At 39.4% G+C, this 17,300-nt stretch overlaps 1 protein-coding gene across 1 annotated transcript in view; it reads right to left on the bottom strand.

Moving 5' to 3' along the window:
• mrc1a (mannose receptor, C type 1a) overlaps positions 1-17,300 on the bottom strand; it is a 48,639-nt gene that overhangs the window by 19,068 nt on the left and 12,271 nt on the right. The window contains exons 10-21 of the mRNA XM_062993096.1: positions 12,849-12,964; positions 12,583-12,731; positions 10,498-10,694; positions 10,270-10,385; positions 9,149-9,233; positions 8,791-8,935; positions 8,517-8,555; positions 7,060-7,226; positions 6,912-6,976; positions 2,840-2,940; positions 2,608-2,747; positions 2,364-2,472 (exon numbers count right to left, since the gene is read on the bottom strand). Coding sequence (XP_062849166.1) covers positions 2,364-2,472; positions 2,608-2,747; positions 2,840-2,940; positions 6,912-6,976; positions 7,060-7,226; positions 8,517-8,555; positions 8,791-8,935; positions 9,149-9,233; positions 10,270-10,385; positions 10,498-10,694; positions 12,583-12,731; positions 12,849-12,964 — 1,429 coding nt within the window. The remainder of the gene's footprint in view (positions 1-2,363; positions 2,473-2,607; positions 2,748-2,839; positions 2,941-6,911; positions 6,977-7,059; positions 7,227-8,516; positions 8,556-8,790; positions 8,936-9,148; positions 9,234-10,269; positions 10,386-10,497; positions 10,695-12,582; positions 12,732-12,848; positions 12,965-17,300) is intronic.

The raw sequence follows: 17,300 nt of genomic DNA on the forward strand, positions 1-17,300 counted from the left end.
TAAAACATTCCACAGTAAGCACATAAATTGGTGACAGGTAAGGGAATTATGATTGGGTATAAAAAATATATGAGGTATCCACTAACGGCTTAGTCTTTTTATTATGACCACTTCCTGTCACGTGGGAGAGAAAGGACTCAAGTGCGGAGATTAACTTAAACAATAATTTTATTTTTGAAATGAAAAATTAAACACAAAACACAAAACAAAAACAAAACCAATAATGAACCCCGCTGGAGACCGCTGGGCGATGCAGGCAACGAAAACTGAAAAAGGAAAACAAAGATTAATGCAAGGCGCGAACCCCGGTCGCGCCGGTGCATGGCGGTTGTGTTGCCACCGCGCTAACGTAGCGCGGGTGAGGGGGTGTGTGTAGACGCTGAAGATAAAGCGCTAGGTATGAACCGGGTAATGGCGTTATAGCCGAGCGCTTGACGGCATCACCATCAGGCAGTTACTGAACCTACAGGCGCTGAAACATAAAGCGGTGGGTGTGAACCGGGTAATGGCGTTATAGCCGAGCGCTTGACGGCATCACCATCAGGCAGTTACTGATCCCACTGTCGCTGAAAATAAAGCGGTGGGTATGAACCGGGTAATGGCGTTATAGCCGAGCGCTTGACGGCATCACCATCAGGCAGTTACTAATCCCACTATCGCTGAAAATAAAGCGGTGGGTGTAAACCGGGTAATGGCGTTATAGCCGAGCGCTTGACGGCATCACCATCAGGCAGTTACTGACCCACCAAGCTGAAAGCGCTAAGGCACTACAGCAATATGACACGGGAGTTAAGGACTCCCGGACATCAACAGCCCCCCGCACGGCGGTGGGCTACGGGAAGAACGCGATCGGCGTGGCTTCGCTGAAGGTTACAGCTAATGAAGTTCGCCGATCTGAAAAGAGAAGAATAGAACAAATCAGTTAGACAGCCTCAGAAGTGCGGATTCGAACCGGGGATGTTGACGCGAGAGCCGAACACTTAACGGCCTCACCATCCAGCGGTTACGAAACCAAATGACCACTTAAGATAAGAGGATAATGCGGATACGGCTGCAAGCGATATCGCTTGCTGTTTAGCCGCACCGCTAACGCTAACCGAACAAAGAAAAGGCAGCACGAGGGCTGCACGGCGTCGCACCACGCTAAAGCAATAGGCTAAATAAAGATGTTACCTCGACCTTGCAGTCTACACACCCTAATGGCACATGCCACCAGGGGATACCGTCTGACCTATGAAAGCGTGGATGCGCTGCCACCAGAGAACTGAAAAAACAAACAAAAGAAACAAAAGCAGACAAAAGGTGCGACACCCGCTGCTGTGCAGAGCTGGCTTAAGTAAGCCAGCCCACAGCTGCAGGCAATTCGCCCTAATTGGAAGGCCTATTATTTAAGGCCTTCCTCTACTGAGCTCTGTAAGGCTCTGTGACATCAGGGAAGAGTGGTAAGTACCACTGACGCCACAGAACCTTACACTTCCTTGTTTCTACACACATTGTCCATTTAATTGGCTTCACTTACCGTATAGGAGCACTTTGTAATTCTACAATTACTGACTGTAGTCCATCTGTTTCTCTGCATGCTTTGTTAGCCCCCTTTCGTGCTGTTCTTCAATGGTCAGGACTCTCCCAGGACCACTACAGAGGAGGTAAAATTTGGGTGGTAGATCATTCTCAGCACTGCAGTGACACGGTGGTGACATGGTGGTGGTGTGTTAGTGTGTGTTGTGCTGGTATGAGTGGATAAGACACAGCAGCGCTGATTGAGTTTTTAAACACCTCACTGTCACTGCTGGACTGAGAATAGTCCACCAACCAAAAATATATACAGCCAACAGCGTCCTGTGACCACTGATGAAGGTCTCGAAGATGACCAACTCAAACAGCAGCAATAGATGAGCAATCGTCTCTGACTTTACATCTACAAGGTAACCCAACTAGGTAGGAGTGTCTAATGTGTCTTAAGTGGACAGTGAGTGGACATGGTATTTTAACACTCCAGCAGCACAACACACACTCACACACCACCACCATGTCACTGTCACTACAGTGCTGAGAATGATCCACCACCTAAATAATACCTACCCTGTGGTGGTCCTGTGGGGGTCCTGACCATTGAAGAACAGGGTGAAAGCAGACTAAAAAGGTATGTAGAGAAACAGATGGACTACAGTCAGTAATTGTAGAACTACAAAGTGCTTCTGTATGGTAAGTGGAGCTGATAGAATGGACAGCGAGTGTAAATTAAGAAGGTGGTTTTAATGTTATGGCTGACCAGTGTATGTATTATGTGTTATTTTTTAAGTATGCAACAAAAACAAACTGCTTTGGTTCATGGTTGCAGAGTACTGTAGTTAAGATATTACCTTGTTCTGCTTGACTTTGAATAGACACCAAGTTGCCTCCTTGAGAGATGCAGTACTGCCTAGCATCATGCCATGTTTTCTCATTATCTTTTCCTACAAATTTATAACACTGTAAAAAAAAATAATGTTAGAAATGTTAGCTTGTTGTTAGCAATGTTGCCAACATTTCATGCTAGCAGTCATGTTGACCCTGGATAGTCATTGGAAGATTTGCTTTGTAGCTGGGCAATGTAAAATGACTTACTTTTCCCTGAAAAGAGGTCCATTCAGGTGCACAACCTCCCTTTGGTGCAGTGGTAGGGGCTGATGTGCTGGTGGCAAATTTGTCACTTCTTTTACAAATTGAGGGTATCTGTACTCCACAGTTTATATCATTCCAAAAGCCTGACAGACAGAGATGTTTTGATTGTATTTAATAACTGTTCCATATTATACAGTCTGATTTGTAACAAACAATTTAGATCCAGTAGACTTACCCATACTCTTATAAATGGTAACACAGTTCTCGTCATTGTTGGCAAAGTTTGGCTCATTTTGATTCCATGCTGTATAAACAACTGGAGAACCGTCCACCCAACTGAAAAATACATAGAGATGTATTAAAATAAATGAATAACAATTATGGTGAAAGATTTACTTACACCTGTGCTGGATTGACAACCTGTCCAAGGCATTCCTGACTCATGCAGTAGAAAATGAAATAAAATAAAAGATAATAAAATAAAATGAAAAACGTATGCATACATTTACAAGCAGAGTACATCATATAAATCATGAAAATCTCAGAATATTAGCAACATTTTATTTTCTGAATAAATAATGTAATTATTAATATTTTAATTCCCTATTGCAATTCCTCTGCAGCCTGCGTTTATGTTGGCTAAACAGAGCTGAAAACTAGCTCCAACACATGCAGACTCTGGCTGCTTCTATAACACCTTCCAGTGGTGGATTCTTACAAAGAGACTTATCATGTAAGAAAAGTCATGCTGTGAAACCTATGTACAACCTTCACCACCTGAAGGTCAGATCTTTCAGCAGTAATTGGGAAAAACATTAACTGACATGTTTGTTGGAGCTCTCCACTGTGTGATCTAGCATAATAATCCACTGTGCCACCTGAGTGCCAAGTGTATTGTGTAGTTTTAGAAATATGTCTAAAAATTTTATACAGTAAATTAGGTTATTAATTTGGAGCTGTAGAAAGTTCTATAATGTCATTTAACTGTAATGTGGATTAATTTCTTGTTATTGATAATGATTGACTACAGTTGGTGAAAGGGAACCAGCTGAAGTTAACCCAAACTTTAACTTCTCTAGATGGTACGATGTAATCAAAAAAAATAATGATGCCATAAGGATTCCTAAACATGGTTGATGTGCAGGGGAAAAAATCTTCTTCTTTAAAATTAGAATCTTAAAGCTCAAACAAAGTTGCTGATTACATGGACAAAAAAGCTGGGGGGCAACAGATGTGGCAAAGAATTGTTTCATAGTGACCTAGTCAAAGTCGTGACTAAAATTTGAGATACTGTAATCACAAAGTTTTGCCATAGCAGTGTAAAAGACTATATCAAATTATAGGAAGCCCTTAGTTCATTTTAGTAAAAATGTACAGTACTTTACAATACACTTTCTAATAGTGTTTGTTGGCAGGTTTAACTGTTCAGTCAAAAATATATTGATGCTTTGATTCTTATGAAAGGTGTTCACTAAGGTTGAGAGCTGGTTACTGTCTATATATATAAATATATATATACAATATATATATATATATATATATATATATACAGTGTATCACAAAAGTGAGTACACCCCTCACATTTCTGCAGATATTTAAGTATATCTTTTCATGGGACAACACTGACAAAATGACACTTTGACACAATGAAAAGTAGTCTGTGTGCAGCTTATATAACAGTGTAAATTTATTCTTCCCTCAAAGTAACTCAATATACAGCCATTAATGTCTAAACCACCGGCAACAAAAGTGAGTACACCCCTAAGAGACTACACCCCTAAATGTCCAAATTGAGCACTGCTTGTCATTTTCCCTCCAAAATGTCATGTGATTTGTTAGTGTTACTAGGTCTCAGGTGTGCATAGGGAGCAGGTGTGTTCAATTTAGTAGTACAGCTCTCACACTCTCTCATACTGGTCACTGAAAGTTCCAACATGGCACCTCATGGCAAAGAACTCTCTGAGGATCTTAAAAGACGAATTGTTGCGCTACATGAAGATGGCCAAGGCTACAAGAAGATTGCCAACACCCTGAAACTGAGCTGCAGCACAGTGGCCAAGATCATCCAGCGTTTTAAAAGAGCAGGGTCCACTCAGAACAGACCTCACGTTGGTCGTCCAAAGAAGCTGAGTGCACGTGTTCAGCGTCACATCCAACTGCTGTCTTTGAAAGATAGGTGCAGGAGTGCTGTCAGCATTGCTGCAGAGATTGAAAAGGTGGGGGGTCAGCCTGTCAGTGCTCAGACCATACGCCGCACACTACATCAAATTGGTCTGCATGGCTGTCACCCCAGAAGGAAGCCTCTTCTGAAGTCTCTACACAAGAAAGCCCCCAAACAGTTTGCTGAAGACATGTCAACAAAGGACATGGATTACTGGAACCATGTCCTATGGTCTGATGAGACCAAGATTAATTTGTTTGGTTCAGATGGTCTCAAGCATGTGTGGCGGCAATCAGGTGAGGAGTACAAAGATAAGTGTGTCATGCCTACAGTCAAGCATGGTGGTGGGAATGCCATGGTCTGGGGCTGCATGAGTGCAGCAGGTGTTGGGGAGTTACATTTCATTGAGGGACACATGAACTCCAATATGTACTGTGAAATACTGAAGCAGAGCATGATCCCCTCCCTCCGGAAACTGGGTCGCAGGGCAGTGTTCCAGCATGATAATGACCCCAAACACACCTCTAAGACGACCACTGCTTTATTGAAGAGGCTGAGGGTAAAGGTGATGGACTGGCCAAGCATGTCTCCAGACCTAAACCCAATAGAACATCTTTGGGGCATCCTCAAGCGGAAGGTGGAGGAGCGCAAAGTCTCGAATATCCGCCAGCTCCGTGATGTCGTCATGGAGGAGTGGAAAAGCATTCCAGTGGCAACCTGTGAAGCTCTGGTAAACTCCATGCCCAGGAGAGTTAAGGCAGTTCTGGGAAATAATGGTGGTCACACAAAATATTGACACTTCAGGAACTTTCACTTAGGGGTGTACTCACTTTTGTTGCCGGTGGTTTAGACATTAATGGCTGTATATTGAGTTATTTTGAGGGAAGAATAAATTTACACTGTTATATAAGCTGCACACAGACTACTTTTCATTGTGTCAAAGTGTCATTTTGTCAGTGTTGTCCCATGAAAAGATATACTTAAATATCTGCAGAAATGTGAGGGGTGTACTCACTTTTGTGATACACTGTATATATATATATATATATATATATATATATACTGTATATATATCGTATACATATATCGTATACATACCGATTAGCCACAACATTAAAACCACCATCTTCTTTCTACACACACTGTCCATTTTATCAGCTCCACTTACCAGATAGAAGCACTTTGTAGTTCTACAATTACTGACTGTAGTCCATCTGTTTCTTTGCATGCTTTGTTAGCCCCCTTTCATGCTGTTCTTCAATGGTCAGGACCACTACAGAGTAGGTATTATTTGGGTGGTGGATCATTCTCAGCACAGCAGTGACACTGACATGGTAGTGGTGTGTTAATGTGTGTTGTGCTGGTATGAGTGGATCAGACACAGCAGCGCTGATTGAGTTTTTAAACACCTCACTGTCACTGCTGGACTGAGAATAGTCCACCAACCAAAAACTTTCAGCCAACAGCGCCCCGTGGGGTCTAGAAGATGACCAACTCAAACAGCAGCAATAGATGAGCGATCGTCTCTGACTTTACATCTACAAGGTGGACCAACTAGGTAGGAGTGTCTAATAGAGTGGACAGTGAGTGGACACAGTATTTAAAAACTCCATCAGTGCTGCTGTGTCTGATCTACTCATACCAGCACAACACACACTAACACACCACCGCCATGTCAGTGTCACTGCAGTGCTGAGAATGATCCTCCACCTAAATAATACCTACTCTGTGGTGGCCCTGTGGGGGTCCTGACTATTGAAGAACAGTGTGAAAGCAGGCTAAAAAGGTATGTAGAGAAACAGATGGACTACAGTCAGTAAATGTAGAACTACAAAGTGCTTCTATATGGTAAGTGGAGCTGATAAAATGCACAGTAATAGGAACATACAAAAACATTAAAACTTCACAGAACTGTGCTTAAAGTGCTTCTTTGAGCTTGTCTGACATTGTACATTGTATATATCAACAAAGAACTACTTAAACCTCGGCCTTTTGGGAAACGCAATATTGGCGTTCTTAAAGTTACGTCGTTCTTAAAGTTCTTTGTAAATCGCTAAGATCAGTCATTATTGGGAAACACACCCATGGTTGGTAACAATAGTCATGCTATAACAGATAAACCCCAGCATCAAAAAAGATTTGTTACCTAAAGGATTTGTCCAGTTCCACTGTCATTCCAATGTAGTACTGCTCCTCAGTGCCTCTTGAAATCTGTAAGATGAAATTCATAAAACAGGTGATGCTACAATTTCAAGATAATATTTTCTAATAGAAGCATTTGACCAAGTACATACCTGTTTCCATAAAAACTTCCTCTCAGTGTTGCCAGTAATTACAACAAGGTCAGAATGATTCTTTTTGCAAAATGCCCGAGCATCTTCCATAGACAGACTCTCACTATTAATGTAGTATTGACTACTATTGAACTGGAGCCAGCCATCCTCAGTTATGTTTATTTGTGCTATGGCATGTAAAAAACAGAGACCCAATCACACACAGAAAATCAGATTTTCTTCTTCAAATCACTTTATATTACTTTATTATCTTGAACTGTAGAAAGTAACAGCTTTTGTCTATAGAATTGTAAGATCTTGTCATAATAAAACTACAATCCACATTCTTGGAAAAGTTGGAACATTTTGTAAAAAGAATTATCTGTGATTTTTTAATTCTTTGAATTTTTATTTAACTGACAAAAGTACAGAGAAAAGATTCCCAATATTTTTTTACTGACCAACTTAATTATATTATGTGGCTGTAAACAAACACACTTAAAAAAGTTGGAAAAGGGGCGCTCAGGTGGCACAGTGGTAAAATACGCTAGCACACCAGAGCAGGGATTTCGAATACATCGTATCGAATCTCAGCTCTGCCATCCGGCTGGGCTGGGAGGGCTACACATGAACAACAATTGGCCTGTTGTTCACAGGGTTCCTCATAACTGGTGCAATTATGACCTCTGCTGGCTGATTGATGGCGCCTGCGCAAAGTTGGGGAATAATGCTGATCAGGGTGTGGCTCTCCGTGCACAAGGCTGATCCACATATGAACTCGCCTCATGCAGGTGAAGATCAGAGAAAAAGAAAATAAAAAAGTTGGGACAGGGTCACGTTCACCACTGTGTTACATTGCCTTTTCTATTAATCTCTATTTTTAATCATTTGGAAACTAATATTAATTGTTACAGTTTTGCAAGTTTGATTTCTGCTCGATTCTTGCTTGATACAACACTTAATATGCTAAACAGTCTGTACTTGCCATTGTATGATTCTCTGAGTCATGATGCCTAAACATTTTCAGTAGGAGATAGATCTGAACTGGAGTCAGACCAGTCAAGCACACACTGTATGTAATCAAATCTACACTGTTGTAGTGTGTTCAGAATAGATCCTGGCATTGTCTTGCTGGACTTCCCAGGAGAGAAAATCGACTTGATAGCATACATATGTCTCTAAATACCAGTATATGCCTCTACGTCAAAGCAACTTTAGTGGGCACTGATTTACCATATCATAACAGATGTTGGTTTTTGCACCTTTCACTGACAACGGTCTGGATGGTGCTCTGTGGTCAGCTCAGGTCCAGAGAAGTCAAAACATTTGTCAGCCAAAACAAATGGCCACAGTATTTTTTTGTACTTTCGTCAGATAAATCAAGGTTCAAGAGTTCAAGGTTACTTAATGTCTAACTTTTCCAGAAATGTTGTTTGTATTTAAAAATGAGCAAATGCATAAAACATTGTGGTTATTACCTGAGGGAGCAATTGTAGGAGGTGGTTTTGGAGTTGTACCTGTTGGTATATGGTTTAGTTCAGATTATCAATTGCACTGACAGTTACTGAATGATCACAGTAAACAATTACGGGAAATTAAAAATATTCATGGGAAAGACAAGTATAGTCACAGGGAGTGGGCCAACTTTATACCAATGCTATTGTATAGTGTAAATAGTAGCATAGAATAGGCTTTGCATGGAATTTTCCCCAATAAATGTGTGTGTGTGCATGCATGGGAAGGGCTACCCACCAAGCCGTATCTGACAGATCCAGTCACTGAAAGATTCACAATCTCTGTCATTCCACATACGTCCATAGAAGAAGCTAGTTTCTCCACAATGCTCATTAGAATTGTAATTATTGGGCTCCCCATAACCCCAGTTCTCATAGTTTGACTTACATACAGAAACAAAAAAATTGAAACATATCAAAAACACAGAACAAAGCTAACAATTTTAAATAAAAAAAAGCATACCAATACTATAAAACATTACAATTCCTCTAAAAATACAAAAACATGAACATGTACAACAGTCATCAGTTTGTAGTTTAAAACATATTAAGCAAAGAGGACAGATATAAAGATAAACAAATGGTAATAAACTCACTGGTGTTCCATCTGTCCATGCAAAACCAGAGTTATCATCCAGAGAATTAAAGCCTATCCATGCTGGATCACTACCCATGCCATACCTTAAAAAGGATCAGAGGTAGTTAGTGTTCTTGATAAGAATGCTATCATTTATGCTTCTGTCATGAACATTAATCATTAAATGAAATGAATGAATTATCAGTGGCAGTAATAATAATAATTTATATATTTTTTTACTTTGCATTGTTCCCAATTTTTCTCCCAATCTAGTTGTATCCAGTACCTGATTGCATTACGCTTCCTCTTTACTGATGCTGATCTCCACTTCTGATTGACGAGAGCGAGACCGACACACGCCCCCTCCGACATGTGTGCAGTAGCCGACTGCATCTTTTCACCTGCACGAGGCGCGTTCATACGCGGATCAGCTTTGTGTACGGAGAGCCACACCCTGATCAACGCATTATTCCTTGACTCTGTGCAGGTGCCATCGATCAGCCAGCAGAGGTCATAACTGCATCAGTTATGAGGTCCCTATCTGGCTTCCCACCCTGTATGAACAATCGTTGTTCATGTAGCCTCCCAGCCCAGCTGGATGGCAGAGCTGAGCTTCTGACTGACGAGTTCGAAATATCAGCTCTGGTGTGCTAGCGTGTTTTACCACTGCGCCACCTGAGCGGCTAAAATAAATAATTTTAAAATGAAAGGCATGTATTACTCAATTACATGCATTATAAATGATTTATAATGGCTAATACACGTAAATGTAGCTATTAAAGCGGTCACATGTCTTTTTGCTAACTTTAAATTATATTTTATGCAATGGGGTTAAACATTTAACTCAATTAGTTGAGGAATGGTGATGGCATTTCTATTGTCTGATCAGGACTTATTAGTCTTAGACTTATTATTTGTCCACTAAGAAATATCATAAGTCCAGTCCAATGTTGCTTTGTGCCATTGTTTTGCTATAAAATAAACTTCTCTCCCTGCTTATATTACCATGCAAATAGGACAGATTTTTTTAATACTAGATCTCTTTGTACTGTGCCACTGGAACGTTACATCTATATTATTAGAGCATTTGTCCATTTGGAAAAACACCACAGGCATAATGAAGACAGAGGACACACTTACGGTATGTTGTTAATTTCCGCTTCTGAGTGAAAGCTGACTAGATCACCACCAATAGCTCTGCAAAAATCACGAGCCTCCAACCATGTTTTCTTGTCCTCCTTATCTTTTCTATAGATCTGTGTTTCAGGAGTGAGTATAATGATTAGTTTACTACTTTAAAACCATGTCACCATAAATGAACTTTTATTTAGTAGTTTAGTATTTAGTACAATAATGTAATGTCTTTACCCTCATACAATTGGCAGGATCTTTTTTAATCCATTTGGAAGGGCAACTGAGAGGTTGTGTTGTAGGAGGTTCTTTAGTTGTAGTAACACCTTCTGCTAATTTCTTACAAATGTACTTCTGTTTAGTGTCACATGAAATGACATCCCACAATCCTGCTGAGGTCCCAGTTAACATGGCAACACAGCCTTGTGTCTTACCTACATGTCAGGTAATTACAAAAATATTGAGTTACAATAAAACATAATTCTATTTAATAACTGGAAAAAAAATCATTTTATTTCAATTAAAGTTTATCTAAAAAGCTACATAAATAAACAGTACATAGAAGGAATGAGAGGAAGACAAAATACATACAGTGTAATACTTATAATACAGAGTTACAGTAGTTGAGTAGAGTGAATGTGTAAGAGGTAAACAATTCATTAAAAATGAGCGAGAAGAGACTTTTCAAAAAAAGTGGAGCAAAAGAGAACAAGAGATTTGATGAGTGATAACAAAGGAGGTAGAAGAAGAAAAAGAACTGAGAGAGGTGCAGAGGGAAATAATAAAAATGTGGATATAAATAAGATGATAATGGAGAATAAGAATAAGATGAGATGAAGAAAGAGTGAATGAGATCTAAATACTGAAAAGAAAATAAAGAGAAAATGAATGGTATAATAAGAGGTTTTAGATTAAGAATGTACGTATATACAGTATGTAAAATAAAAAAATTGAATAGAGCTAGGTGTAAGATTAAGAAAAGAAAAATGTGTTAGAAAAGGTGGGAAGAGAATAACAGAGAAGACAACATTTAAAATAAATTACTTGGCAATTTACTTGGTACGAGCTAAGAGAAAATAAAAGGGTGGAGGGGAAAGGGCGCTCGGGTGGCGCAGCATTAAAACACGCCAGCCCACCAGTGCTGCCTCTTCCAAGTTTAAATCTCAGCTATGCTCTCAGCTGGTTGTGTGACTACACTACACTGTCATAACTGGCTTGTCCGTGGGAGAAGAGGTATTTCTCATAACTGCTGCAATTACAACCTTTGCTGGGTGATCGATGACGCAAGCATGGAACAGGAAATATAATGGGTTCATTGCGTGACTCTGTGTAAAACCAAGTGCAGGCAAAAAGCGGTCAGTTAGTTCATGTGTGTTAGAGGAGGCGTGGATTGGTTTCTCAGTCAAGAGTGGAGGTCTGCAACAATACTGGTTAAATCTGGTAACAGGATACTAGATGGGGGGGGGGGGGGGGCAAAAGAAAAAGGTAAGGAAGCAAGGGAAAAAAATGACAGTGGGAATTAAGAAAATAGCAGAAAGAAAGAATAGGAAAATGGTGCGGGGAAAGAAAATTTGAGAAAGTGGAGAAAGAAAAAAGTGGTGGAGATGAATAAGTTGGAGAAAAAGATTGAAGGATAAAAGAGAAGCAAAGAGAGTAAAGGAGAGAGTAGCTGAGGAACAAATGAGAAAGAAGTGGACAAGTAGAAGAAGAGAAATGAAGAAAGAAATGAAGAAAGAGAAATGAAGAAAGAGAAATGAAGAGAGATTAAGAAAGAGAATAAGACATAAAGAGAGAATAAAAGATGTACAGTGAGAGAGAAACAAAAGAAGCATGGTAAAAAAAAAAACTGTGGAAAATGTAAGGGTACGAATACATGCAGCTTCACTGTGTCAATACATGTCAGTAAAAAAAATTCCAACTTTAAATTTAAATATTTGAAGAATTATCTAATATAAAAAATAATATCAAATTATCTAATATCATAGCACACTTCTGGCTGTAATGCACCCTACAGCAGTGTTTAAACAATGTCTGTATATAAAGTATATCAAAGTACATTCTGGAAAAAGTATGTGGACTTCTGACCATAACCTTGTAGGATATCAAAATTAAAAACATGGGCATTTAGGTCTATCTATCATTGCATCCACTCTTCTGAGAAGGTTTTTCACAGATGTGATACATCTGCTATCAAACAACTGAACTAAGTATTGTCCATATACATTTGACCAAGTATAGATGATATAAATAGCAAAAAAAATGTAAAAACAAATGAGACAATAATGAATGTACCAAGAAACAAGATATACAAATTCAGCATACCTGGCATTCCGACATTGAAGTGTGTAAATTTGACTATTTCCTTGTTTGTCCATTTAAAGTTTTCTGCTCGTTCTGAGTTGGACAGGCCAATCCAGAAATATTTTTCAGGCCGTAGACCAATCTGGCTGATCAAAAATGCATTCTCATACCTTTTAAATAAAAAAGATCCAACACAGACATGAACAGAGCAACAATAGAACGATACATTAGTGTAAAATAAAAGGTGCAGTTTTCTTTGCAGTGCATTTAAATAATGTGTGCATTACCTGTCTTGTACATTTACTAGGTAAGCTGTGCTTTGTTGGCATGTTGTTTGTGCATCATTGAAGTTTTTAGCTTCTACTGCAATGCTGTAACAATACGAGCTAAACCTGATCCAACCCTAGAGAAACAACAGAAGAGAAACCAGGACAATCTTAGAACATAACATTTTTAAATTGTGGCTTAATTGATATTTAGTTGAGGCCAACAAATGACATTGTTTATAAATGCATTATTAGTTGCTGTTGGTGAAGCACATTGGTGAAGTCTTTATGCAATTACTAATCGCATAAAGAATGACAGCTGCCCAAATAAATCTAAATACATCACTGGTAAAATTGTGGGTTGTGTTTGCACGTATTTTATCTGCAACCCTTTAAAAAAAAACCTTTACCTTTATTAAGCTGAATCTTTAAGAAACAAAGATAGGTGGAAGATTTTTTTATATTGTCAACATATGCATGGGAAAATGATTGAAATGTTTAAAAACAATTTTCCTCAAAACAGATTGGAAGGGATTTGCATATTACTTTCTCAATAATGCATAATATCATTAAAAATGTCAAGAAATATAAATATTTCAGCACGTAAAGGGCGAGGGTGCAAACCTAAGTTTTGCTAAAACATCATGAATTTCAGAACCAGCCTTGGAATTTATAGACAAATTTGTGCTTCTATTTTATAATGTAAAATAGTGATGCACACAATACAATTGCTGAATTATCATCACATAACAACTAGAAATATGCTTCATCACAAACATGGAAGTCCTAGAGCACTCAAAGCTTGCCAGCATCCAGACTATGCTTCTGAAGTCACAGCTGTGCTGGGCAGGCCACATATCCACTTATTGCCTGCCCAAATTTGTACTGTTTGGTGAGCTGTCCACAGGCAAACGCGACAGAAGGGCACCAAAAAAAAGATATAAAGACTCTCAACTTCTGCCACATCGACTTTCGCCTATGGACCTCTCTCACTGCTGACCGGGATGCCTGGCGCTTCACCATAAATGAAGCCACCTCTGCCTTTGAGAGTGCCCGCAGGGATGCGCTGAAGGAAAAACGTCAGATGAGGAAGAACCATGTGGGTGAGACCTCGGACCCTGGCTAGAACTTTCCCTGCAGCCGCTGCGGATGGGTTTGCCAACATCGCAGTGGCCCCCCAGGCACCAAAGTGCCTGTAGTCATTGGGGGCAATAACCTTTATTGTATCTTCATCTTTGAAGTATCACCATATATACAGTGTATCACAAAAGTGAGTACACCCCTCACATTTCTGCAAATATTTTATTATATCTTTTCATGGGACAACACTATAGAAATAAAACTTGGATATAACTTAGAGTAGTCAGTGTACAACTTGTATAGCAGTGTAGATTTACTGTCTTCTGAAAATAACTCAACACACAGCCATTAATGTCTAAATAGCTGGCAACATAAGTGAGTACACCCCACAGTGAACATGTCCAAATTGTGCCCAAAGTGTCAATATTTTGTGTGACCACCATTATTATCCAGCACTGCCTTAACCCTCCTGGGCATGGAATTCACCAGAGCTGCACAGGCTGCTACTGGAATCCTCTTCCACTCCTCCATGATGACATCACGGAGCTGGTGGATGTTAGACACCTTGAACTCCTCCACCTTCCACTTGAGGATGCGCCACAGGTGCTCAATTGGGTTTAGTCCATCACCTTTACCTTCAGCTTCCTCAGCAAGGCAGTTGTCATCATGGAGGTTGTGTTTGGGGTCGTTATCCTGTTGGAAAACTGCCATGAGGCCCAGTTTTCGAAGGGAGGGGATCGTGCTCTGTTTCAGAATGTCACAGTACATGTTGGAATTCATGTTTCCCTCAATGAACTGCAGCTCCCCAGTGCCAGCAACACTCATGCAGCCCAAGACCATGATGCTACCACCACCATGCTTGACTGTAGGCAAGATACAGTTGTCTTGGTACTTCTCACCAGGGCGCTGCCACACATGCTGGACACCATCTGAGCCAAACAAGTTTATCTTGGTCTCGTCAGACCACAGGGCATTCCAGTAATCCATGTTCTTGGACTGCTTGTCTTCAGCAAACTGTTTGCGGGCTTTCTTGTGCGTCAGCTTCCTTCTGGGATGACGACCATGCAGACCGAGTTGATGCAGTGTGCGGTGTATGGTCTGAGCACTGACAGGCTGACCTCCCACATCTTCAACCTCTGCAGCAATGCTGGCAGCACTCATGTGTCTATTTTTTAAAGCCAACCTCTGGATATGACGCCGAACACATGGACTCAACTTCTTTGGTCGACCCTGGCGAGGCCTGTTCCGAGTGGAACCTGTCCTGGAAAACCGCTGTATGACCTTGGCCACCATGCTGTAGCTCAGTTTCAGGGTGTTAGCAATCTTCTTATAGCCCAGGCCATCTTTGTGGAGAGCAACAATTCTATTTCTCACATCCTCAGAGAGTTCTTTGCCATGAGGTGCCATGTTGAATATCCAGTGGCCAGTATGAGAGAATTGTACCCAAAACACCAAATTTAACAGCCCTGCTCCCCATTTACACCTGGGACCTTGACACATGACACCAGGGAGGGACAACGACACATTTGGGCACAATTTGGACATGTTCACTGTGGGGTGTACTCACTTATGTTGCCAGCCATTTAGACATTAATGGCTGTGTGTTGAGTTATTTTCAGAAGACAGTAAATCTACACTGCTATACAAGCTGTACACTGACTACTCTAAGTTATATCCAAGTTTTATGTCTATAGTGTTGTCCCATGAAAAGATATAATGAAATATTTGAAGAAATGTGAGCGGTGTACTCACTTTTGTGATACACTGTATATATATACTGTATATATACCATCACATCTTTAGACAAAGTTATTCGACCATCATCAAAACTATATGGCCAAAAGTGTTTAGACACACATTCTAATTATACAATTTAAGTGTTTCAACTGTTAGCAGTTGTATAAAATGAATTTTGTAAAAGCATATGTTTCCAAGATTGTAGCAGCTGCTTCCAGTATTTGCATGCATGAATTACCTTAAAATGTGTTTTAAGCATTGAAGCAAATGCTTTGAAAATAACAGTTTTGACTGGAGGTCACTTCAATCATGCAAACTGTGTTAAGTGGAGTTTTAAAAGCTTGGGCTAAAGAATATTTATCTAGAATATCTAAGAATAGTAGTACATGAAAATGTACCTAATTTATAAAGTGTATGTGTGTGTGTGTGTGTGTGTGTTAACTCAGCCTAAATAAATGATGTCCTTAACATTACTAACAGCAAGGGGAAACATTTTTTTAAGTGTTAAAATATCCTAACGTAATCACACTGAAAACTCTTCCTCATCAGCACTTTCCTCCGGTAATGATCTTTGACCCTGTAACTGTATGGACTTGTTTTTCACAGCTTTATTGTTTTTAGAACAAGAAGTCAGCAGATCTCAATGCTTTTTCCGGTGAATAGCATATTGTTTTTTATAGTTATCATCCGTTTTATTACTTTATCTCTATAGAAAAAAAGCAGTTTTTTAAAGCTTTTTAAAAGGGACTGCAATATGAACTGACTTCTAAATGAACCCTTTATATTAAAATATAATTGTAAATGTAAATGATAATTTCACCATAAAATGTACATTCTGGTCAGTTTGATAACATAGTCATCAAATAACTGCTTACAGTGTAACCATACTTACATTCTAATCTTTTTTGTTTTGTGTTTTAATAGCAAGACCAGGAGGAAAAGGTATTAGACATGTGCACTATACAGTATTAGATACTAACAGTTCTGACATGATCTATACAGGAAAATCTTATTCCCTTAAAGAGGCATTTACATTACCTATGTGTTTTCAGGACATCCATACGCTACTTAGTTACTTTATCATTTATTTTAAAATAACATTTAATTCTTTATGCATTGACAAGTGTGGTTTTGCTTGTATTTCAGCATCAGTTGATAGCTGAACAAGTGGCATTCATAGTAAAAGTGAGTAAAAGTTATTAAACAATAGTTATGGTATGGAGTCAGGCCTGCAGGAATGTTTTTATTTAGAGGCTGAGTACTAAATCTACTGTAAAAGTGTTAAGCAATGCATTTAAAATGAACACACACACATACAGACTCACACATACTTGCACACACATGGGGACAAAAATAAATAGCTCAAACAAGTAATAACTGCTTAACAGCAATGTTACCAATAAAATTATGAAATTGATCCTATAGTTGCTGTTACATGTCCTAAATACAGGTCCTCACTGCACCGCATAAGCTTCCAAAATGAATATGAAAAATTGAATTATTTTGAATTATGTTTGATTTATGCAGAATGTTAATGGTGCCATTGCATTACAGTTAGGAATCTTAACATCTTTTGGATCTTTGTGCTTTTTATTCGCTATCTGAGCCACTTTAAACAGTAAATAAGTTGGGTTGGCAACATTGGGTGTGTTCCAA

This window comes from Trichomycterus rosablanca, chromosome 4, assembly GCF_030014385.1.
Source record: "Trichomycterus rosablanca isolate fTriRos1 chromosome 4, fTriRos1.hap1, whole genome shotgun sequence".
NCBI lineage: Eukaryota > Metazoa > Chordata > Actinopteri > Siluriformes > Trichomycteridae > Trichomycterus > Trichomycterus rosablanca.